The 22,328-nt window shown below is 62.2% G+C and overlaps 4 protein-coding genes and 1 long non-coding RNA gene across 14 annotated transcripts in view; 4 read left to right on the top strand and 1 right to left on the bottom strand.

The window, feature by feature from the left end:
* RTEL1 (regulator of telomere elongation helicase 1) overlaps positions 1 to 1,693 on the top strand; it is a 29,631-nt gene extending 27,938 nt beyond the window's left edge. The window contains exons 29-32 of the mRNA XM_036244635.1: positions 198 to 396; positions 493 to 633; positions 1,154 to 1,270; positions 1,407 to 1,693. Coding sequence (XP_036100528.1) covers positions 198 to 396; positions 493 to 633; positions 1,154 to 1,270; positions 1,407 to 1,693 — 744 coding nt within the window. The remainder of the gene's footprint in view (positions 1 to 197; positions 397 to 492; positions 634 to 1,153; positions 1,271 to 1,406) is intronic.
* A 32-nt stretch (positions 1,694 to 1,725) lies between these two features.
* Positions 1,726 to 2,339, top strand: LOC118618140. Its single transcript, XR_004957016.1, has 3 exons — positions 1,726 to 1,871; positions 1,991 to 2,097; positions 2,262 to 2,339. It is a non-coding gene; the product is annotated as an uncharacterized LOC118618140 (long non-coding RNA).
* Positions 2,340 to 3,117: 778 nt separating this feature from the next.
* TNFRSF6B (TNF receptor superfamily member 6b) lies at positions 3,118 to 4,738 on the top strand. Its single transcript, XM_036244634.1, has 3 exons — positions 3,118 to 3,586; positions 3,685 to 3,906; positions 4,419 to 4,738. The coding sequence occupies exons 1-3, from the start codon at positions 3,169 to 3,171 to the stop codon at positions 4,736 to 4,738; spliced, it is 960 nt and encodes a 319-aa protein (XP_036100527.1). The 5' UTR covers positions 3,118 to 3,168.
* Positions 4,739 to 5,425: 687 nt separating this feature from the next.
* Positions 5,426 to 11,711, bottom strand: ARFRP1 (ADP ribosylation factor related protein 1). 7 transcript variants are annotated; one of them, XR_004957015.1, is made up of 9 exons: positions 11,625 to 11,711; positions 10,904 to 10,997; positions 10,601 to 10,688; positions 10,334 to 10,416; positions 10,145 to 10,218; positions 7,276 to 7,357; positions 6,999 to 7,069; positions 6,384 to 6,465; positions 6,200 to 6,316 (listed from the first exon to the last, which is right to left on the bottom strand). XR_004957015.1 is itself a non-coding variant. In XM_036244081.1 (9 exons), the coding sequence occupies exons 2-8, from the start codon at positions 10,994 to 10,996 to the stop codon at positions 6,409 to 6,411; spliced, it is 567 nt and encodes a 188-aa protein (XP_036099974.1). In that variant the 5' UTR covers position 10,997; positions 11,625 to 11,711; the 3' UTR covers positions 6,200 to 6,316; positions 6,384 to 6,408. The 7 variants fall into 7 exon arrangements, 6 of the variants coding, with proteins under 6 accessions (XP_036099970.1, XP_036099972.1, XP_036099973.1 ...); XM_036244081.1 differs by having other exon boundaries at positions 6,384 to 6,484; XM_036244079.1 differs by lacking the exon at positions 6,384 to 6,465 and having other exon boundaries at positions 6,114 to 6,316.
* Positions 11,347 to 22,286, top strand: ZGPAT (zinc finger CCCH-type and G-patch domain containing). 4 transcript variants are annotated; one of them, XM_036244076.1, is made up of 7 exons: positions 11,347 to 11,467; positions 12,254 to 12,916; positions 20,002 to 20,135; positions 20,331 to 20,486; positions 21,159 to 21,278; positions 21,379 to 21,787; positions 21,904 to 22,286. In XM_036244076.1, the coding sequence occupies exons 2-7, from the start codon at positions 12,327 to 12,329 to the stop codon at positions 22,040 to 22,042; spliced, it is 1,548 nt and encodes a 515-aa protein (XP_036099969.1). In that variant the 5' UTR covers positions 11,347 to 11,467; positions 12,254 to 12,326; the 3' UTR covers positions 22,043 to 22,286. The 4 variants fall into 4 exon arrangements, with proteins under 4 accessions (XP_036099969.1, XP_036099968.1, XP_036099965.1 ...); XM_036244075.1 differs by lacking the exon at positions 11,347 to 11,467 and adding an exon at positions 11,813 to 11,859; XM_036244072.1 differs by lacking the exon at positions 11,347 to 11,467 and adding an exon at positions 11,880 to 11,963.
* Positions 22,287 to 22,328: the final 42 nt, after the last annotated feature.

The raw sequence follows: 22,328 nt of genomic DNA, 5'->3' as shown, positions 1-22,328 counted from the left end.
GTGTCCTCCACGCTGAGAGTGTCCGCTGCAGCTGCACCCTGCTGTGGGCTCGGGGAGCTTGGGGAGCGGGGGTGGGGTGGGGTGGGGGCAGCCTGGGGGTCTCTCCATGTGCTGCTCCCAAGAGTGTGGCCTCCCTGCCAGCCTCACCCTGGGACGATGGGGGTCAGTACGTCTGATGGGGCCTTTGCTGTGTGCAGCAGGGGCCAGCAGCAGGCACGCAGGTGGACAGAGCCAAGCTGTTCATGGTGGCCGTGAAGCAGGCGCTGAGCCAGGCCAGCTTCGCCAGCTTCGCCCAGGCCCTGCAGGAGTACAAGCGCTCGGACGACTTCCAGGCCCTCGTGGGCCACCTCGTCCCCCTGCTTGCCCAAGACCCCACGAAGCACAGCCTGTTCCAAGGTGCCCTGGCGGTGCCACAGTCACAGGGTGGGGCTCCCCGGCGGAGTGGGTGGGTGGCTGCAGCCTGCGCGTGTGCCCAGACGCCCTCTCCCACAGGCTTCTGCCAGTTCGTGCGGCCACACCACCGGCCACAGTTCGAGGGGCTCTGCCTCCAGCTGACAGGCCGAGGCTGCGGCCACCTGCCCGAGCACAGCCTCCTGCGTGAGCAGCGGGCACAGCCAGCCCCGGACCCTGGTGGTGAGCAGGCTTTTCCTGGGTGGGACCCTCACTCGCAGACCCCGAGGAGAGGCAGCACCCAGGGTCCCGGGGTGGGTCGTAGCTTGGCCTGGCCTCTGTTCCCACAGGGCTGATGGGTCACTGCCGCGGGGCACCGTGTGGGGGAAGGTGTGGGCCCCAGGGCGCACACAGCTCTGCCGTCCTACCTCCACCGGGCCCTGGAGCACTGTGGTCCCTCCCCGTGGGCTGTGCGCCTCCAGAGCCAGGGAGCCTGTCCCTGTTTCTGAACAGCCTGCCCAGTGTCACAGGTCCTGGCTTGGGAAGACTTTCCAGCCTGAGAGTCCCCTCCCTCCCTGGGTGTGGAGCTACGGGGGTGCCCTCGCACCCCCCCCCCAAACCATCAGCTGTCCATGGTGCTGTGCCCGTGGGTCCCAGGAGGGCTGTGTGCCGCCTCCCCTGGGACAGATCTGCCTCCTCCTCAGGACGCACACGGGAGCCTTGGGGACCAGCGGGTGACTCCTGTGTCTCCATGTTTCTTTAGGAAGGAGGGAGCCTGTCCCCAAGATGACCCTGTCCCAGGATGCAGCCAGGCAGCTGGACTCTGGAGAGCACCTGAACCAGGGACAGCCTCACCTGGCCTCCAGGCCACCACCTGAAGGTGCCTGGTCCCTGAAGGGGCGTCTGGCCAGAGCCAGGACCAGAGCTGAGCATCTGGGCAGGGAGGAGTCTCCTGCCAGGGAGGTGGTGGTGAGGTGCTCCTGGGCCCCCGCACCATCTGTGTCACCTCCCCACAGGAGACACCAGCAGCTGTCCACAAGAGGGGCGCAGAGCCCCTCAAGCAGAGAAGTGGGGCCGACCGGCTGTGAGCGCCTACCTGGCCGATGCCCGCAGGGCCCTGGGGTCTGCTGGCTGTAGCCAGCTTCTGGCAGCTCTGACCACCTACAAGCGGGACGACGACCTGGAGAAGGTGGTCGCCGTGGTGGCAGCCCTGACCACCTCAAGGCCCGAGGACCTGCCCCTGCTACAGAGCAAGTTCCTGAGGAGGGGTGGGGCGGGGGTGAGGGGGCGGGGCGGGGTCTGAGCCTGGCTCTTTGCAGGGTTCAGCATGTTTGTCCGCCCACACCACAAGCCGCAGTTCCGGCAGACGTGCGCAGACCTTACCGGCCGGCCCACCCCAGGCGTGGGCGCTGAGCCACCAGGACCTCGGGAGGGGAGTTGCAAGGTGCTTCCCACGCTTGCCCTTGGGGCGCCCTGCACAGGTAGGAGACCTGCCTGGTACTCCTGCCCCACCCCGTCGCCCCAGAGCCCCACTCAGCCTGGAAGGTGTGGGCAGCAGGAATGTGCCAGGTGCCCCTCGGACTTCCTGCTCTGTGTCCAGGCCCCTCCGAGCCCAAGAGACCGGGGAGTACCCAGAGCGAGATCACCTCCTTCCTCCGACAACAGCCGGATACCCCGTGTCCCCCACAGACAGACAGTCTGAGTGCGGTAGGTCTCTTGGGAGGTGCTGCAGGGCTGTTGGGCAGTGGGCCTGGTGTGTCCAGCTGCCGGACGGAGGAAGCCACCCCTTCCAGGGTCCCTCCTGCCCTCGCACCAGTGCCAGGCCTCTGCCAGACCTCAGGGAGCGTGTCCACACCTCCGTGTGTCCACAGGCCTCTCGGAGGGCGCATGGGACCTGTGGTGTCACCGCTGAGCCGGAGCCGAGGTCACCCCTCCCTGGACAGACTGGATACCCGCCTGTCGGCTGGGGGTGGGCCAGGCCCAGCACCAGTGACCCTTTGGCTGAGCCCACCCATCAGGGAGGCCAGTCCCGTTCGCACAAAGACACCCCTGAGACTGCGGCTGGGTCTGGGGCCACCTGGGAGAAGCCCTGAAGCCACGGCTGGTGGGGGAGGGTGTGTCGGGTTGACTCCAAGGTGCTTCCCCAGAACTTTCCCTGGCTGCTGGCTGGTGGGTGGAGCCTCGGGGGCTCCACGGCTGAGCCAGCACCTGGAAGGGGGACACCCTTGGGACCTGTGCCTGGGCTGTGGGCCTGCTTTCTGTCAGGCAACGAGATTCTAATAAAGCTGCTGGCACCACTGTACGCTGTTCACATGGCCTGGGCTGGAGGTGGGTTTGAGGTGCCGGGAAGGAAGGATGGGGCTTCCGCTTAGGCCCCCTCCACGCTGACCCACAAGAGGGCGCCCTGAGTGCCAGCCGTGGCTCAGCCTCCATTGTTGAAGCTGAGCCGGAAGGAGCCTGGACCGCCCCTCTGCCCCGCCGGCAGGCCGGCACTAGGTCACAAGCTCTCCCTGGTGAAGGGAGGGCCCTCGGAGGACAGCCCCCTGCCCTGGGCTGGGGGAGGGGGCCGGGCCAGGCCAGGCCAGGGGTCAAACTGGGTCACTACCCGAAACGGGGTCAGAGCTTGGCCCCCCGGAGGTCTCCAGCCCCTCCCCGGGGTGTGGCCAGGCCAGCCCATATAGGAGGTGCAGGGAGGGGCAGGTCTGAGGAGTGGCTGCAGGTGGGATGGACGGGACAGGCTGCTCCGCTGAGCCCGCGGCTCCTGCTCCAAGGAGGACCATGAAGACACCCGCGAGGCCGCCGCTGACCCTGCCGTGGGCACTGCCGCTCCTGCTGCTGGTGCTGGCCCCGTGCGGGGTGGCAGGGGACGTGCCCACCTACCAGTGGTGGGATGCGGACACTCGGGAGTGGCTGACCTGTGGCCAGTGCCCCCCGGGCACCTTCGTGCACCAGCCGTGCGGCCGGGACCGCCCCACAGCCTGCCGCCCGTGCCCGCCGCAGCACTACACGCGGTTCTGGAACTACCTGGAGCGCTGCCGGTACTGCAACGTCATCTGCGGGGAGCACGAGGAGGAGGCGCAGCCCTGCTCCGTGGTCCACAACCGCGCCTGCCGCTGCCGCCCTGGCTTCTTCGCGCTTGCGGGCTTCTGCCTGGAGCACTCGCCATGCCCGCCTGGCTATGGCATGGTTGCCCTCGGTGGGTGCTGGGCACTCCAGGGGTGGCGCTGGGCCAGAACTCCCGTGAGCGAGGACACCCCAGCTCCCCCTTACCCTCCCCTCCCATCTCTCCCCCAGGCACCCCCACCCAGGACACGCAGTGCCAGCAATGCCCTCCGGGCACCTTCTCAGCCAACAGCTCCAGCTCAGAGCAGTGCCAGCCCCATCGCAACTGCACGGCCCTGGGCCTGGCCCTCAACGTGCCGGGCACCCCATTCCATGATGCCATGTGCACCAGCTGCAGGGGCTCCCCACTCAGCACACCAGAGCCAGGGAGTCCAGGTGACTGGAAGGGGGCAGGTGAGCCAGGGGGCCTGGCGAGGGTGGAATGGCCATGGGGGTGGTGAGCTCAGCCTGTGCCCTGCCCTCCCTTCCTGAATGCAGCCCTGGAGCCATGAGACCTTTAATGGGTGTCTGGGAAGTACCCCCAGCTTCGTAGGGTCAAGGGTCTCCAGAGCCCCAAGGAGCCCAGGGCAGCGGCAGTGGCACCAGTGTTCTGTGCAGAGCTTCAGCCAGCAGGCAGGCAGGGGATGCTCTTCCCCACCCCTGCTCTTGGGAAACTGAGGCAGAGCTTAAACAGCTTGCCCAAGGCCAGAGCAGGGAAGTGCCCCACCCCACACCCTGGGGCTGGCCTCTCCCACCCCGCCCTCCTGGCTTAGAGTCCCAGTAGGTCCCTGTGCTCAGGTGTTAACGCAAGATATCCTGCTTTGTTAGATGGCCTCGCGGGGCCCGGGGGAAGGGGCTCCGTGCCTTTGGGGAGCCCTCACCCCAGGATTTGGCCCAGCCCCCACCTAGCCCTGATCCCCCTGCAGGAGCGGAGGAGTGTGAACGCGCCCTTGTGGACTTCGTGGCTTTCCAGAACCTCTCCTTCAGGAGGCTCCTGCAGCTGCAGCAGGCCCTGGGGGGCCCGGGGGCCCAGAGCCCCCCACAGCTGTGGGAGGACTGGCAGGACCGTGTGTCCTTGCAGCAGCAGCTGCGGCAGCAGCTGACGGAACTCCGAGAGGCGCGGCCCGGGGCGCTGATGGCAGGGCTGCTCCAGGCCCTGCACACAGCCAGGTTGCTGGGGCTGGAGCGCACGGTCCGGAAGCACTTCCTCCAGCCCACGGAGCCCCCTCCCTATTTATTGTACTGACCAAGCACTAAGTTCACTTTTTATGAAACCATTTTGTAAAACTGGCTGTGGAAGACAGTGCTGAGCGCGGTGGGGACACCTGGGGGCAGCATGGGTGCCTCCTGAGCCCTCAGGCTCCCTGTGCCCGGAGAACGACCTCCGGGCAGTGGTGGCTGAGGCTCACTCCTAACCCTCAGCGAGCTCTGTGGCTGGGAATGTGGAGGGGGGTCAGGACCAGCGATGAGGGACAGCACCCAGGAGGGTCACCAAGCCCTGGGGCTCCACTGTAGAAGAGGACCCAGCAGACTGCCACCTGCCCCACCCTCTTCGTGAGCCCTGCCGGCCCCCTGCCAGCAGGGGACTTCCAGGAGGGAGCAGCCAGACCTCCAGGGGTGCCCACTGGCTTTCTGGGAAAGTTCTTCCTTCCCGGCAGGATCACATGAAGGCTCCTCTGCTCCACAGGGGGTGGGGGTTGGACTCCTAGCCCATGAGTCATTTCACCTGCCACTGGGTCCCCACCCCCACCCTGACTCATCCCTTTCCCAGCAGCTCCTCAGGCCCCCACTGGGGAGGGACCTCCCTGGGACATGAACGCAGTGATCACTGGCTGTGGCCAGACAGCAGGAAGCTGGGCCTGATGGGTCGTGGCTCCAGCCTGGGAGCCCTCTGCTATGGCCACTGCACAGCCCTGAGGAAGACACGCAAGAGCACTCAGACCACCTTTATTCCACACACCCCCGTGGCCAGCCCCACAGGGCCATGTGAGGAGGGGCCTCAGGACCAGCCTTGCATGGAGGGCCTCTGCTGTTGGGCACAGGCCTGGCAGGGAACCTTATCCCTCACCCTCAGCTGGGCACAGGCCCAGCACACCACCAACCAGGCATGAGGACCCAGCTGTCTTCCCAACACCCCCACTGATGTACCCAAGTTGGCAGTCGTGGTTGCCCCAGGTGGGCAGCAGTGTGCTTAGGGGGACACCCACTTCCGGCATTTCCCACCTCGACGAGGTTGGGCTGGGGGGTACGGGACACGTGGCTTCCCAGTCAGATCGCACCTTGTTCAGTCCCGAGGCTACATCGGAACCCAAGGCCCTGCTTGCCTTTGGGAATGTGGGCTAGGTCTCCCTCAAGGTGACACCAGCTCCCAGCCCACCTCCAAAATCAGAGGGGGCTGAGGCTGTGGTTCTGGAAAACCCCCCTTCCAACCAGGGTGCCCTGAAGCCCTACCCCAAGCTGGGCAGGCGGGCAGGCCTGCGGGGCAGCGGCTCCAAGGGCACCTGCAGGACCACCAGCCTGGGCCCAGAGAGGGCCTGGCCTGAGGGAGCTGCAGGTCCTGCTGCCCCACTCCCCTGGCAGAAGCCTCTGGGCACCTACACTCTTCAGGACATAGAGAAGTTTGTCTTAGAGAAAAAACAAAGCAAATGGAAAATCCCAGAGGCAAAGCCGCCCCCCCAGGACTGGTGGCTCCTCTGGCTCGGACGCCAGCTGTGGGCACCCTGGAGCCGGCTGCGCCTACGTGATGTCCCTCTGCCGCGGAGGCCGGTGCACGTTCCGCACGACGCACTTCACCATCCACTCGATGCCCTCGCGCACCCCTTTGCTGTGGAGACAGAGGGTGTGAGGCGGGGCCTCCTGTGACCCTGGGGCAGGGTGAGGGCCTCACTCACCCCGTGAGGGCCGAGCAGGCCTGGGTCAGGCAGTCCCGCCGGCCGATCTTGGAGGTGCAGTCACTGAACGCCGTCTTGATGTCTGGGATGGAGAGGCAAGTCTGGGGGCGGCAGGGGTGGGGGGTAGGCTGTAAGAACAGGCCTGTCCCTCCCCCTGGGCAGTCCCTAGAGCTGCAAGGGTAGGTCATGAGCTTAGAGGTGGGGGCTCAGGACAGTGGGAGGCCCTGCTTGGCAAGTGGCCCAGACAGCGGGGCCGACAGACCAGAGCGACGCTGCAGACACAGGCCACCACCCTGTACAGAGCTCCCCGAAGGGAGTGAGGCTGGCTGACGGTCCTGGGAGTAGCCTCTCCCTCCGTCCCCAGATGGCCCCCCCATTTCTGGGAACAGGTTGGGGTCTGCAGAGACACCCACCCTGGGTCCCTTGTCTTTTCTGAGCTTTCTCCTATCACCTGGGTCTCCTGGGCCACGGAGGGACAGGGCACAGCCGCCCCCTAGTGGAGACAAGGTGCACTGCAGGGCCAGAAAAGACCTCAGACACAGCTTGGGGTGCCAGAGCAAAGTGGGGTCCCGCCCCTGGAACAGCACCTGTTCCCCAGCAATGCGGCAGGCTCACCTCAACATCCTGCTTGTTGGCCAACACCAGGATGGGGACACCGTCCAGAGCCTCACTGGTGACCATCTTCTCTGGAATGGGTGCGGTGGCAGTGAGCACCCTGTCCCCCTGACCAACCAGCCACACCCAGGAGCCCCACATTCCTGCTGAGCTCCACAGGCAGGGACACTCTCCCTCACAGCCAGGGCCCTCTGACTACAGGTCCCAGCCCCGATCGGACACATGGGCTGTGCAGACTGGACCTGAGCACCCCCAGCCCTGGCCAGGCTGCACCCACCGAAAGCGCGCTTAGACTCCGGCAGTCTTCCCTCGTCTGTGGAATCGATGACGTAGATGACACCATGACACTCCGCGTAGTACTGAGGAAGGACAGAGGCTCAGCCACGAGCATTCAGCCCCCCCCCCCGCCACAAGACCCTTCTGGGGAGCTTTCTAGGGGTGGGGAGGTAGAGCAGAGTAGAGCTGCGCCCCCCCAGGCCCCTTCAAGGAAGGCTTGCTGACCTTGGACAGGAATGGCCACCTCCCCTGACCACTTCCCAGGGCTGCATCCCAAACCCTGCTTCAGGATCGGCCCCTGCGAGACCTCAACCATGGGCCTGGTGGTGGCCAAAGGGAGATGGGCTTGGAGACTGGAGGAGTCCAGACTAAGCTGGTTCCCAAACGGCAGACCCAGAGGTGGGCACAGTGGGCCGCAGGCTGCTGAGGGGCCAGGCCAGTGCCATACATGCAGCAGCCCGTCCCTGCGCAGGACGGCAGGGCCGAGGACCAGGCCCATGTTGCTGAGCTGGGAGCTCTATGGCCTGGACCAGTGCCAGAGCAGCTGGTTGTGGGCCTGCTGACAGCAAGGGTCACGGAACCCCCAGCCCTTCACTTCAAGAGCCTGGTGTCCAGGGAGTTCCGGAAGGCGAGGGGAAGACAGCACCTTGGGGAGACATGCGGAGCAGGGCCTTCTGAGGGAGGACCCACTAGGCCTGGGGCATCGGTACAGCCACGAGCCTGGCCAGGGTGCCTTCTGCACCAACCAGAAGAGAGCCTGGTAACATCCACACCGCGGAGCAGACAGCAGCCACTGCCCCAGCTCTCCTGCCTGTCACCTGGCACAGCCGGGCTCTTCTGTGACTGGGCAGGAAGAGCCAGCAGTCAGCGAGCTGAAGGACACTCTGGTACTTTCCTGGGTGGGACCCTCACGCCATCGAAGACAAGCCTCTGTCTGCACTGCTACAGAGGCGGCCCTGGGTTCTGCAGGCAGAGCGGCCGCACACAGGCCTCTGTGCTGATGACACGAAGGCTGCAGCTGCTCCGGGGGCACCGGCCACCTGGCTGCTGACACCACGAGCTGGAGGGCCCCACAGCAGAGGAGGTCTCCATGCAGAAACGGACACTGTGGTTTGCAGCCCACGAGACCACCAGCACGTAGCCCAAGGTGGCGGGAGGCTGCACTCCCAGCGTGTGCCTGGGCTCTGGCAGGGCAATGGCCTCAGCGACAGCACTTCTGGGTGGAGCATGAACAGGGCCGGTCCCACCCCAACACCCGCCACACCCCAGACCCCAGTGAATGGCTGGGTCACCCATGGCCTTGTGGGGGGATCCTACAAAACCACTGGAAACAGGGAAGAGCCCAAGCTTGGCTCTCGGGTGTGCACACACCAGTCCCTCGGGTGTAGGCTAGAGAAACAAAGGCTGGAGGCCTCCTGTGGCCACACACCAGGTGCCATGAGTGGGAAGACATGGCCCAGTCTGGGAACTGGGGAGGGATCATGAACCCACTTCTTATCACGTTCAGTGCCATAGGGACTCTGCCACTCACCCCCACAGCTCTGGGCTCAGCAGGGTTGGGCTGCGGTCACTGCAGCACCATCTCACCAGGAGCCCAGCAGGAGACCCGCTGAGTCACAAACCCTGGTTGCCTTCTGGGTATCTTGGCAGAGAGCCCACCCTGGTGGGGGTAACTGACCCCACAGAGGGGCTGGGAAGCACCTGAGGAACCCAGAGGTCCACCAAGAAAGAGGGCTCAGACCCCTGATGAGGCCATACCACCACAGAAGTGGTGGCGAAGGGGGGACCACACCAGCCACAAAGCCAGATGGCACTTTGCCCCTTTCCTCTTCCAGGTTTCCCTTAGCAAAGGCCCTGGGTCTTAAAGGGGCCATTCCCCAAAATGGGTGTAAACACAAATGGTACACAGTAGGCTGTGGCCTACGCAGAAACTGGCCACCCACTGAGACTTCGCTGCCCAGTGATAGGCAGGGTGACAAGCAGACAGCCCCTTGTTGGCTCTGGCAGGACCCACAAAGAACCACATTAACAGGTCACAGCTGCCAGGGCAGCCTACCATGGTGACCCACAGGGGGCATGAAGTCCTGGCCCGCTTGGCCCCCACTGCGCAATGTGAGGAGCAATTCTCCCCCGGTGCTTCCCCACTGGGCCCCACCAAGCTGACGCCGCCCCCATCCAGTCCTGCACCCTTCCCACTCCGTTCCTAGGTGCTGACCCAGCACACACCCTGCACCCCAATCTCCATCTCGGTATGAGCTCCTGAGGCCTGGGCCTAGAACAGAAAATCGGAAGTTGTGTGCACCCCCAAGCGGTCTGGTGCTCAGACGAGCAGGCCTAGGTAGGCTCTGCCTCGGGACGACGCACATGCTGCGCCTTCTGGCCACACGGCAGCAGCTACCCTCTGGCTGGAAGTTGAGGCAGGTGGAAACACTTGGGGGGGGGGGTGCCTGGGTACCTGCTGCTGAGATTAAGCCAGGTACCTGCTGCTAGAAATCAGGACCTTGCCACTCAGCTCTAAACCCATGGGACAGCAGTGTCGGGAAGACTGTGCCAAGCCCACCATGCCAGTCCGTCAGGAGGGAGCTGCCTAAGGGAAGGAGCCGGAGACATGTAGGGGAGGGCACCACTGTCTCAAAAATGCCAAACCCCGTGTCAGTGGAGACGGCACCTGCTGTTACCCTTGAGGACATCCTTGCCTGATGGGCAAGCACCACCTCAGAGAACAGGTCCTGAACCACCATGGAGAAAAGGACCAGGGGAGTCAGGCCTGGGGATGCTTTTGCCATGTCTGGTTCTGAGCCACCTTCTATCTTGTCCTGTGTTCATTAGCGACAGCATCTCTAACCCAAAGGAATCAAGTGAGTCCTCACCCTAAGGAGATGGTGCTGGGGACCAGGACGGAAGTAGGGAGGAGCTTCAGGAACCCAGAGAGTGACAGAAACTGCTGATGGGAAGGAAGGAAAGGCAACTCTGAGGCCTTCTGAGAACAGTGGAGCCCAGACCAGGCTACCGCCGGGAGGAAATGGCATGAGAGGCAGGTGGTATCACATCCATCTCACCTTGTCCCACAGAGACTGCAGCTCCTCCTGGCCCCCTAAGTCCCAGAACATGAGCCGAGCCTTCCCCACGTCCACAGTGCCAACTGGGGAGAGAAGAAACCCGGTGAGAACGTGGCCCAGGTCCGTGACACACCGTCTCCCGGCTCTCCTGGGGACTGCATGCCACTGGGGGCTCCTGAGACAGGGCCAAGGGGAGCTGGCAGCCACCAGCATCAGCGCATCCTCAGGGGTAGCCCCCACACCCACAGCTCCCCGCGACCCCCTTACTGTTCAGGCCCACGGTGGTGGTGATTTTGGAGAGGCTCATGCCCTTGTAGTTCTTGCTAAACCGGGTTTTTGATTGCTCCAGGAAGGTCTGAGGGGAGACGGAGACACAGGCAGGAGGGGTGCTAGAGCGGTTTTCAAGGCTGTTCCCCTCATGTCCCTCCTCGGCCTACTCCGAGAACAGAGGGTCTTTAAAAGCAGTGGGGGCGGGGGAGGGGGCTGTCCAGTGGCTTTGGATGGGACTGGACTCTGAGCACGGGGAGAAAGGACCAAAGGCGGCCGGGGCAGGGACAGGGCGAGGCGTACCGTCTTCCCAGCATTGTCCAGGCCCAGGATCAGGACGCAGTACTCATCCTTCTGGAACACGTACTTGTACAGCCCGGACAGCAGTGTGTACATCCTGCCGGGCGCGGCGAGCTGAGTCCCGGGTCAGGGGCCCGCCAGCCCCGCCCACCGCCCGGGCCCGCCCCCAGCCCCGCCCCGCCCGCCGCCCGGGCCCGCCCACAGCCCCGCCCCGCCCGCCGCCTGGGCCCGCCCACAGCCCCGCCCCGCCCGCCTGGGCCCGCCCCAGCCCCGCCCCGCCCGCAGCCCGGGCCCGCCCACAGCCCCGCCCCGCCCGCCGCCCGGGCCCGCCCACTGCCGGCCCCAACCCCGCCCCGCAATGCCTCCCCCGCCGCCAACAGCTCCGGGCCCAGTGCAGGCCGCCCCGAGGCCTCACTCCCGCTCGGCGCCGCCAGGGACTCGCTGCCCCCAGCCAGCCGGGGCCACCGCGCCTTCTCCCAACTCGGCCGCGCCCCTCAGGCGGCGCAGGGCGCACGGCAGGACCCCCGCAGGCGACACACGGAGACGCCCCGCTTTTCGGAGGCGGGGGTGCGTGTGGTGCCGGGTCGGCCGCGTAGTGGCCGTGCGGCGGGCAGGTGGCGGTGCCGGCAGGAGACCCCGGGGCCCCACCCCGCCCTGACCCGGGAGTCAAGCCCAGCGCCCACCGCCCGCCCGCCTGGGAGGCGGCGACCCAGCCCCGGCCTACCTGCGCCCGCCCGGGCCGCAGCCGCCGCGCGCCTGACCTGCTGACCCCGCGCTGCCCCGCGCGGCGCCCGATGGGACGCGGGCGGCCGCCCGGGGAGGGTCGGAGCTGTCCCGACGGCCCCCGCGCGAAGCCTCCCGGCGGCCCCCGCGGCAGACACTTCCGGCGGCAGCGGCAACCGGGAGGAAGTGCCTGTCGGCTGCGAGGGCGGAAGCCGGGCGCCGTGCCGCTCTAGCCGGTGAGGCTGGCGGGCTCTCTATGGCGCGGCCGCGGCTCTGCGCGGAGGAAGTTCCCGGCCCGGGGCGAGGGGCGCGGTCTGGGCGACCCGGCCCCAGGTGACAGGTCCGGCGGAGGCCGGCGGGCCGGGAGGCTGGGCGGGGGCAGCGTCCTGAGCGGGTCCGGGCGCAGGGGGCGGGGGCGGGGGCCGAGAAGCCTGGCGGGCTCGGTAGGCGGCCAGGAAGGGAGCCGGGGCCCCTCGGAGCGGACCACCGCCCCCAGCCTGTCTCGCCCCTCTCACGGGGGAGAGGCCGTCCTGCGGGCTCGGTGCGGCCCCGGGCTCCGTGTCCGCCTCGGAGCGGCGGCCTGGCCGTTCGGTGGCACGTCCCGGGCTCACCTGGCTTCTTTCCTTGCAGCTGCGCTCCTGCTGCCCTCTGAGGACCCAGGACTCGCCCTGCCGCCCCAGGACACCAGCCGCTGCCCCGCAGGATGGACGAGGAGAGCCTGCAGAGCGCGCTCCGCACCTACGGCGCACAGCTGCAGCAGGTGGAGCTGGCCCTGGGTGCCGGCCTCGATCCTGCCGAGCTGGCCGACCTGCGCCAGCTCCAGGGAGACCTGAAGGAGCTGATCGAGCTCACCGAGGCCAGCCTGGTGTCCGTCCGGAAGAGCAAGCTGCTGGCCACCCTGGACGGAGAGCGCCCGGAGCAGGACGCCGCCGAGTACCTGGCCCTCCAGGAGGCTGTTGCTCAGGCAGTGGAGGCGCCCGTCGCCCCCACGGCGGAACTGGACACTGTTCCTGAAGGAGAGGCAGGGCCAGTGCCCAGCCAGCCTGGGCTCGAGGAGGATGAAGGGGAGGACTCGGAGGAGGACGAGGGAGAGCTGAGTGGGAGGAAGGTGAACGCCCCCTACTACAGTGCCTGGGGCACCCTGGAGTACCACAACGCCATGATCGTGGGCACGGAGGAGGCGGACGACGGCTCCGCGGGCGTGCGCGTGCTCTACCTCTACCCCACCCACAAGTCTCTGAAGCCCTGTCCCTTCTTCCTGGAGGGCAAGTGCCGCTTCCAGGATAACTGCAGGTAAAGCTACCCCTGGGCTGCGAGGCGCTCGGGGCTGCAGGCAGGGCAGCACCTTCAGACAGCGTCCTTGTTTAGGTTCTTCCTGGATTTTCTCGGTAAATCGACAGTAGGAGAGGCTTGTGTTGAAGAGAGCCCCCCTCACACACACATACACCCACACACACACACACACACACCAGTTTTATCCTTCAGAGTTAAACTCTTAACATTTACACTCAGCATGGAAATTTGCCCCCATACGCAATTGGAGAGTGTGGTCTGATGATCTCGCATGTTGTTATCTGATGTCATCACTTGTCACCCATCTGCCCCCCATGTCTCTGCGCTCTCCCTGCCCCGCTCCTCCATCTTGGACCTCTGCGCAGCAGATTCTAGGGGCTGCTGGTTTCTACCTATGAAGAGTTCAGGACGCACCCCTCACCTGATTGGTAAAGATGTTATGAAAAAGTCTGTCATCACTACATCTGACAGATCTAATAACAGCACCTCCTTTATTTTCAAGTGTCCACAGTGTTGTCTTCTGTTAGTGCAGAAACTTTACTTTTGCTCCTTTTTACTTTATCTCTGGAAGGAATATTGACTGAAACCCCTAGTAGGTAATTCACTTTTCCTGACAACAGTTCAGTGTGGCCGTCTCTAGTCGTTTGGTCATCCTGTTGGTAGACTTTTGTGGGGTCCAAAGTCTTCCTTGGCACATTTCTTCTCCCCCAAAACCTCCCTCCTGCCATTCTCTGCACCTCTCATTGGAGTGTAGCGTGCATGCTGAAGTTCAGGTGGACACGTCTGTGCCACCGGCACAGATGAGGAGCAGAGGCCTGAGCCCGTGGTCCCCGTGCCCTGAGTCCTAGCCTCCCTGTGTGGTGTCCTGGGCGAGGGGTAGAGGCTGTACCTTTGTGCTGTTTCCTCTGCGCCGAGCACTGGTCCAAGGTCTCTTCCGCACACGTTAACTCACCTGTGCAGCCACCTGGGGAGGTGGCCCTCCGACCGCTGAGGCTGAGGCTGCGGCTGCCCGGAGCCACTCTGCTGTCCAGCATGGCTTTAGGCCTGGCTGACTCCCTACAAACAACCACCTACCTCCACACGGGACTGAGTTATTCTCTCATCTTTGCTTTCGATCTTTAAAAACAACGAAGTAGGTAATGTGAAGCACCCTTTGGCCCCCACTTCTGTCCCAGGGCTCTCCCCCTCCCAGGGACCGTCACTCTCACAGCTTCGGTGTGTATCTCCCGACACAGGAGAGACTAGTGTGTGTGCTCTGCTTCCGGCTGCTCCCTGCCAGGCCCCTGTGTCTGGGCTGTCACCCTTCCTGCCTGCCGTTCCTGGCCTCACAGTTCCCCTGTTGGAGGACCGGACCCTTTGAGCTACCTCCGGACCCCGGGGTGCAGTTCAGCACACTCCCGTGTTCTCCGCGACCTGGCAGCAGTGTCCAGGGACCTGACCACACTCTGACGGAGACCGGGCGCTGCTCTTGTATCAAGAGGCCTGATTTGTCTTTGCCATTAGCAGCCAGTGATGCTGAGGGCCCCATGTGTTGGTTCAGTGGGGACTGCAGTGTAGGGATCCTTTCGTTCTGGGGTTCACTTCACTTAGCTGGAATGTCACACGGAGATGCCCTCCCTCTTCTATGGCTTGCCTGCCAAGTGGTACAGTCACACAGAAAAGGGGAAAATGCTGGGTTTTTCTGTTTCGTTTACTTACTATCCAAGGTAATGAATGGGTTCTCTTTCATCCTGAGAAGGTGATGACCCATGGATTTAGGTATATTTGATGGGTTTTTTTTTTTTATCCTCACCCGAGGACATTTTTCCATTTTTTGTACAGATAGAGTGGGAGGGAGAGAGAGAGAGAAACATCGACGTGAAGGGACACATCCAGTGGCTGCCACCTGCACGACCATCCAGGGCCGGGACAAACTGCAACTGAAGTACGTGCCCTTAGCGGGAACCGAACCCGGGTCTCTCAGGACCGCAGGCCGACGCTCTAACCGCTGAGCCAAACTGGCCAGGGCTATTTGATGGGTTTTAATCCATTGTGATCGTGATCCTTACTGAGGCTCCAATTGTCCTACTTCTGGCAAGTGGAGCCTCTTTGAGCTGGCACCTCTGTCCCTCTGGGCTCTGTAGTTGATGGGGAGATGACACCCCTCCCTGGTTCACGCTTTTCCTGCCCCAGACTCAAATCAGCCACACCTCCCAGAAGCCCCAGGTGCTCTCAATGGTAGATGGGGTCCCCAGGCACTACTGGGGTTTTTATGGGTTATTTAGGGTTTTCTATGTATACTGTATCCAAGCATGTCATTGGCAAGTAGAGATCATTTTACTTTTTCTTTCCACATTGAATGGCTTTTCTTTCTTTTTCCTGCCTTCTTGTCTTGCTCCTGCCCTTGGGGGCGGGGGGCTTTCAGCCTTTCGCCCACGTGTGTGAGGCTGGCGGAGGGCATCCATTCCTGCCTTGTCCGGTTGGGGAAGTTCCTTCTGTTCCTAATTTGTTGAGGGTTTTCATCATGAAGGGCTGGACTTTTTCAGGGGCCCGTTGTGCATCAGTGGGCTTGATCATGTCCTCTCTCCTCGCGTCCTGTGAATGTGCAGTGTTGCACCAGTGATTTTCATGGGGAACCCCCGTGCATTCCTGTAAAATGCTGCTGGGTTCGGTCTGCTATGAGGATATTTCTGTCTCTCTGTTCCCAATGAAGACTGTTGGTCTGTTTCCTTTTCTTGTGGTGTCACTGTTTGGCTTTAGTGTCAGGGTAATCTGGTCTCATGAATTCGAAGGTGTTCTCTAAATTACTGGAGGAGCTTGAGAAAGACTGGTGTTAATTCTTTAAACGTGTGATAGAATTTACCAGTGAAGCTATCTGGGCTGGGACTTCTCATTGTTGGAAGTTTATTGTTTTATTTATTTTTTAAATATGTTTTCATTGATTATTTTTAGAGAGAAAGGAAGGGGGAGAGAGAGAGAGAAACATCAATGTGAGAGACATACATTGGTCGGCTGCCTCCTTCATGCCCCGTACTGGGAACTGAGCCCTCAACCCGAGCACGTGCCCTGACTGGGACTGGAAATCGAACCTGGACCTCTCAGTCCATGGGGCGACGCTCAACCCACTGAGCCACACCAGCCGGGCCACTGTTGGAAGTTTTTGATGAATAACTTTATTTGTTACAGGTCTATTCAGACTTTCTGTTTCTCCTTGTGTCAATTTTGATAGATTGCGTGTGTTTGGGAATCTGCCCTTTCCGTCTGCATCATCCGATCTGCTGGCAGGGACTGCTCGCAGCAGCCTCTGGCCGCCCTGCGTGCTCCTGCAGGTGGGTCGGTCCCCAACTTCTTTCCTGGGTCAGTCACTTGCGTGCACTCTTATTTCTTGGTCAGTCTAGCTCAAGTTTGTCAGTTTTGCTTTATTTTCTTATTGGTCACTCTGGGGACTGTGATTGACATCGTGAATTTATAACAATCGAGTTTGAACTGATAGCAAGTCAGAGTCAACAGGAGTCAAAACCCTGCTCCAGTTCGGGTCCCTGTGTGCTGCTGCGTCGCTTGGTTGTTACTGGTGAGACTGACCTTTATCGCTGTGCGCCCAGGATTGGAGGTTATGGTTATTGCCGTATGCATTTGTCTTTCAAATCGCATAGGAAAAAAATTAGTTACAAACCAAAAATATGCTACTATATTTTTTTTCTGTACTTACCTCTGCAGTCACCTTTACCAGTGGTCATATGGCGTGAGTTACCAGGGGATTTTTCTCCAGTATTTACTGTGAGAACCTGGTGAAACTCATAAATGTGTTGGGATCCCCCCCCCCATGGACAAGGGCCCCCCTGTAGGTTTTAACTCCCAGACTTGTCCGTGCTGAGCCCCAGCAGTCGGCAGTCACCGCCGGATCCCTGTCCAGCACGGGGCCCTGCGCTGGCTGCTGCAGGTGGGTCGTGACTCTGGATTCGCCTCTCAGACTTTCCAGATTTGGGGCAGCAGTTTGCTCCATGACCTCGCTTCTCTTACGGATCTAAGAAGAGTTGTTGATTTTTTCTGCTTGTTCCATCTTTTACTTTTTGTTAGGACAGAGGGGTGACTTCCAGTTCCAAGCTCCTATGTGCTGGACGGGCAGCGGGGGAGGGTCCCTTCACAGTTCCCTTAGACTTCAGCTCCAGAATTTCCATTCGATTCCTTTTATGTAATTTCCACTTCTCTTTTAAGATTCCCCATTTCTTGAATCCTTGTGATTACGCTTTCATCTGACTCCTTGAACATACTTCCACTCTCTACCTTGAAGTCTTGGTTAGGTTCACCGTCTCGGCTCCTCAGTCAGGTTCCAGCATCTGCTTTTTTCCCTAAATGTGGGTCACACTTTCCTATTGGTTTGTGTGTCTCCCAAGTGTATACTGAAAACTGGACATTTCGGATGGTGTATTGTAGCCAGTCTGGGTTCTGGATTGTTTTCCTGAGTGTTTGCTGTATGTTAGTGTGTTTTCCGCACCTGAATTACGAGGTCCCCCCACCGCAGTGCGCAGCCTCTGGTATCTCTGCTTCGGTTTCAGGCTTAATTTTCCTCTCAGTCTGGCTTCGTAGGCATCACTCTGTCTGTGTAGCTCAGTGGCCAACACTCCCTCCCAGAGGCTCCCTTCCTTGGCCAGGTGACCTGTGTGAGCTGGGGTCTCGTTCCAGGTCAGCCGGTCTCCCCGCCCCCTCCGCTCCATTCTGTCTGGCATCTCTGGGTCCAGCACATGGCTACTAGACAGCCAGGGGTCCGTGCAGCGTGGAGCCCTCTGGGGCCCTTTCGTCTTGAGGGTCTGTCTGGTAAACACCTGGCTGCCCAGTGCACTCCAGCCCGGCTCAGACCGCCAGAGTGTCAGTCTCTGGTAATTCCCATCAGTTTCACCACTTGTAGCCACAGGCCCTGGTTTCCATCCCTTCCCCACATCCACCCTCCTCATCTGCTGCTTTGCAGGGAGACCTGGGTGGATGCTACAGACCCCCACCCATTCAGTGTGTGGGCTGCTGCAGGGGACTCCGGAGCTTGGGAGCTGTGCGTTCGGACCGTTTTGCCCAGTGTTAGCCTTGTCCTTGGCGGGGCTGCGTCACCTCTGTGCCTGGACTCGGAGTCTCCATGTTCCAAGTGCTTGGTCTCGGGTCCCTGTGTCTGCTGCTGCGACGTGCGTTTCTGACATTGTGAGGCAGGTCGTTGAGTGGGGACTTTTTAATATGAGAAACCAATTTTAAGGTTTTTTTCCTTAAGAAACACAGATGCTCTTTTCCTGACTCATTTGTAAGGCTTCCTGTCCAGAGTGCAGGTTTCTGTGTGCTTGGGGCTCGTCCTGGAGCTCCTTCAATCTCATTGGTCAGTTTACCCCCTTTTCTTAGTTCTCTAGTTATTTATTTATTTATTATCCTCACCCGAGAACATTTTTCCATTTTTAGTTCAGATAGAGTGGGGGGGGGGGGCGGAGAGAGAAACATCGACGTGAAAGGGACACATCGAGTGGCTGCCACCTGCACGACCCAACCAGGGCCGGGGACAAACTGCAACCGAGGTACATGCCCTCAGCGGGAACCGAACCCTGGTCTCTCTGGACCGCAGGCCGACGCTATAAGCACTGGGCCAAACCGGCCAGGGCAGTGCTCAGTTTATTTTATGGATTTGCCGTTGACCACTTCCTGTGGCTGCAAACAGGTTGTTTCCAAGTCTTTGGTGTTTGGTCGGCATCCCTGTGGCTAAATCTTTGCATACTTTCATTGCTATTTTTTTTTTTTTTGCAATAATTTATTTGAAGTGCTTGCTCTAGGGTTAAGGAGTCCCCACGTTGTAAGGTTTCTGATATCACTGATGATTCCTGCAGACTGGTGTTGTCTGGGTGTGTGCCTGTGTGTGTGAGTGAGTGTGTGTCTCCAAGGTAGCATTTGGTCACCTTCACCTGTGTTAAATCCTCCCCTTTTGAACAAGTGGTTTTGCTCCTTGGTGAGGGAGCTTTTCTGTTCTTTGTTTGTTAATCCTCACCCAAAGAAATTTTTTTCCATTTATTTTTGAGAGTGGGAGAGAGGAAGTGGGGGGCGGAGAGAGAGAATCATTGATGTCAGAGACACATCAATCGGTTGCTCCTACACACGCCCCCAAACAGGACCGGGGATCAAACCCACGACCCTTGGTCTACAGGTGGTCGCCCTGAGCACTGAGCTGCACCGGCAGGACTTTTTTTTTCTTTTGGTACATGCCCCTAGCAGGAACTGAACCCGGGACTCTCCCCCAGGCTGATGCTCCAACCGCTGAGCCAAGCCAGCCAGGGCCTGGCCAGGGCTTTCAACCAATGTCCATTTGGGGCCCACACCTGCAGCTGCTGGTGCCATTTGGCCACTGGCAGTGCCCTGGATGCCTGAGGACAGCCAGGTGTGAGAAGGGACTGCCCTGAGCCATCTCTGTCCACTGGACAGACCCCTTCCATCCCCTCTTTGGTCACCACCAATTCCTGCCTCAGAAGACAGCCATGCGCAGCGTTGGCTCCCTGTCTGGATGCAGTCCTGGGTCCTCCCACGGTCAGACGGTTTCCTCTCGCAGTGACGGCACCGGCAGCAGACATGTGGTTGGCCTGTTCGTGTCTTTATTTGGCAAAGTCGAGGTTGCAGTGCTCCTGTTTCCTCTCTCTCGCCACCCCTGTCGCTTCTGTCCCCGTCTCTGGGTTTCACTTGTCATCTCATGGGCTCACTGATCTCCAAGAGCCAGGGCCCCGCTGCTCTGACTGGGCTGTGCTGGTCGGTGTGGGGAGGGCTCCGCCGTGTGAGCACAGACACGCCTGTCCTGATTACACGCCGCCGTCTGGCGGAGGCGACGGGCGCTCCCATCACAAGGCTGTCGGCCAGCGAGCTGGGAGCAGCGTGAGGCACCCTCCGTGCGGCCCGTCCGTCCTGAGTGCAGGAGCGGACAGAGCGTGGGTGTGTGTGGGTGTGGGCAGGTGTGCACGTGTTTGTGTGCGCGTGTCTGTCTCTGCCTGTCTCTCCCCCTCGAGGGCAGTGCCCAGGCAGGTGGACTTGGTTCTCTGGGGCTCACCTGCCCTGATGGCCAAATCTGAGCCTGGCCCCTGCGGCCCTCTCTGCAGGTTCTCCCACGGGCAGGTGGTCTCGGTGGATGAGCTGCGCCCCTTCCAGGACCCAGACCTGAGCTCCCTGCAGGCCGGCTCTGCGTGTCTGGCCAAGCAGCCGGATGGTATCTGGCACCCAGCACGGATCACCGGTGAGGCTGCCGTGGGCCTCCACTGCTCACATGTCACTCCCCTGTGACCACTCCTTCGGTGGGGTGTTGGGTCCCTGCTCCGTGCTGAGGAGGAGCAAGACTGCCCCTGGCCTTGGCCCACCTGCTCCCAACTTCCACTGGTTCTGCAGCCGCCTGTGAGGCCGCTGACCTGGCCTGTCTCTGTCCCGCCTCCAGATGTGGACAGCGGCTACTACACAGTCAAGTTTGACTCGCTGCTGCTGAAGGAGGCCGTGCTGGAGGGGGACAGCATCCTGCCCCCCCTGCGCCCAGAGTCCTCAGTGTCCTCTGACTCGGACAGCGGTGACGTGGATGACGCCAGCTATGCCAGAGGTATGGGGACAAGGGCATCCTGGGCAGCTGTCTCCCTGGGAGGCTCCTGGCTGGTGGGGCCTGGACCATTCAAGCAGACAGTTGGAGAGCAGCGAGGTGGGCTGTGCCTCATGGGGGGTGCACAGGAGGGGGCACTGGCTGGGCCGGAGAGGTGTGGAGGCTCCCACAGGAGGTGGGTGGATGAGAGAGTGTGGAAGGGTCTGGGCAGGTCCGCAGACCTGCAGGCGCAAAGACCCGTCCCTTTCCTCAAGGCCTGTGTGTCCCAAACCTGTCCCCAGGTGCAACCCTGAGGGTGGGCTGGGGAGGTGGGGTGGGGCTGCCGCTGCTGATGCCGCAGCTGCAAGGAAGCAGGCGCACAGGGAGGCCCAGCGGAGTGGGGAGCAGGAGGAGCAGCTCCTGCAGGGCCTCTGCTGCGGACCTGGCGCCTGGCTGATGGAAGGGGCTGTGCACAGCCAGCCACGGGTGGGCAGCTTCCGGAGGGGCTGGCTGGCAGGGTCCAGCCCTCCTGCGGGATAAGGATGAGGTGGGAGGCATCCCTGTGGGCTGTTCAAGAACCGGTGGTCCCTGGAGCCCGTGTCCTTGGTGGTGGAGAGGACTGGCTCCTGGGCTGCCGCTGGCCAAAGCCCTGGTGCTCCAGGGCGGCTGGGCCAGGCCCCTGTGCTGTCCCTGCAGTGGTGGAGCCCGGCGCCGCTGGCCAGGGGACCTGCAGCTCTGCCTTTGCCGGCTGGGAGGTGCACACTCGGGGCATCGGCTCCAGGCTCCTCGCCAAGATGGGCTATGAGTTTGGCAAGGGTGAGTGAGTGGGTGCTGCCCGGGGGGCGGGGGGGGGGCTGCCGCAGCACATGGTGGGGTGAGTGGGAGCCCAGCAGCAGCTCCAGCCCCGTGCCCACAGGTCTGGGCCGACACGCGGACGGCCGGGTGGAGCCCATCCATGCTGTGGTGCTGCCGCGAGGCAGGTCGCTGGACCAGTGTGTGGAGATCCTGCAGAAGCGGGCCCAGGGCAGCAAGGCTGGCTCCAGCAGGCCCCCGAGGCGCCGGGGCAGAGGGGGCGGGCCTGGGGGCCGCCCACCCCCTCGGAGCGTGTTTGACTTTCTGAACGAGAAGCTGCAGGGCCAGGCCCCTGGGACCCTGGAGGCAGGGGCGGCCCCCCCAGGGAGGAGGAGCGGCAAGGAGCTGTACCACGCCAGCAAGAGCGCCAAGCGGGCCCTGAGCCTGCGGCTCTTCCAGACCGAGGAGAAGATAGAGCAGGCCCAGCGGGACATCCGGGGCATCCAGGAGGCCCTCGTCCGCAACGCTGGCCGGTAGGTGTGGGGCCAAACTCAAGGCAGAGCAAGCCCTGCTCTGGGTGCCCAGCCAGTTCACGGTAGGACTCCACTCTGGCCCGAGGGTGGTGAGCTGAGTGGTGGCCTCTCTCTAGGCACAGTGCGACCGTGGCCCAGCTACAGGAGAAGCTGGCGGGAGCCCAGCGGCAGCTAGGGCAGCTCCGGGCCCAGGAGGCGGGCCTGCAGCGGGAGCAGAGGAAGGCGGACACCCACAAGAAGATGACCGAGTTCTAGAGCCCGCGCGTACATGGACGGGACTCGGGCTGGCTCCTAGCTGCTGCCGTCCAGCTACTCGATGCCCCCAAAAGGGGGCTGGCCCACCCCCAGGATAGACCCCATGGTCAGCCTTCTTGCCAGCCTGGGGTGTGCGGACACTGCTGGGGGAAGGTGGGGTACAGGGTCGTGCCTCGGATGCTCATGTGCCCACAGAGCCCCCCCCTGCCAGTGTCGGCTTTTCAAGAACATTAAAGAGATTTTGTTGTGAAGCCTTGTAGTGCTGTCCGTGGGGGGAGGGGTGTCT

Source organism: Molossus molossus, unplaced genomic scaffold, assembly GCF_014108415.1.
Source record: "Molossus molossus isolate mMolMol1 unplaced genomic scaffold, mMolMol1.p scaffold_m16_p_6, whole genome shotgun sequence".
Classification (NCBI taxonomy): Eukaryota; Metazoa; Chordata; class Mammalia; order Chiroptera; family Molossidae; genus Molossus; species Molossus molossus.
Note: the sequence above shows the minus strand (reverse complement) of the source record. Positions and strands in the feature narration are given on the sequence as shown.

What these genes read in the sequence shown, in the direction of transcription:
- TNFRSF6B (XM_036244634.1), top strand. Translation starts at nt 3,169, where the DNA reads ATGAAGACACCCGCGAGGCCGCCGCTGACCCTGCCGTGGGCACTGCCG. An exon ending in CTATGGCATGGTTGCCCTCG is followed by an intron (nt 3,587 to 3,684) that starts GTGGGTGCTGGG and finishes TCTCTCCCCCAG; the next exon opens with GCACCCCCACCCAGGACACG. An exon ending in AGGTGACTGGAAGGGGGCAG is followed by an intron (nt 3,907 to 4,418) that starts GTGAGCCAGGGG and finishes ATCCCCCTGCAG; the next exon opens with GAGCGGAGGAGTGTGAACGC.
- ARFRP1 (XM_036244077.1), bottom strand. Translation starts at nt 10,996, where the DNA reads ATGTACACACTGCTGTCCGGGCTGTACAAGTACGTGTTCCAGAAGGAT. An exon ending in TGGACAATGCTGGGAAGACG is followed by an intron (nt 10,689 to 10,903) that starts GTACGCCTCGCC and finishes GTCTCCCCTCAG; the next exon opens with ACCTTCCTGGAGCAATCAAA. An exon ending in CCAACAAGCAGGATGTTGAG is followed by an intron (nt 6,317 to 6,998) that starts GTGAGCCTGCCG and finishes CTGTCTCCACAG; the next exon opens with CAAAGGGGTGCGCGAGGGCA.
- ZGPAT (XM_036244076.1), top strand. Translation starts at nt 12,327, where the DNA reads ATGGACGAGGAGAGCCTGCAGAGCGCGCTCCGCACCTACGGCGCACAG. An exon ending in GGGCTATGAGTTTGGCAAGG is followed by an intron (nt 21,279 to 21,378) that starts GTGAGTGAGTGG and finishes CCGTGCCCACAG; the next exon opens with GTCTGGGCCGACACGCGGAC. An exon ending in CTCGTCCGCAACGCTGGCCG is followed by an intron (nt 21,788 to 21,903) that starts GTAGGTGTGGGG and finishes GCCTCTCTCTAG; the next exon opens with GCACAGTGCGACCGTGGCCC.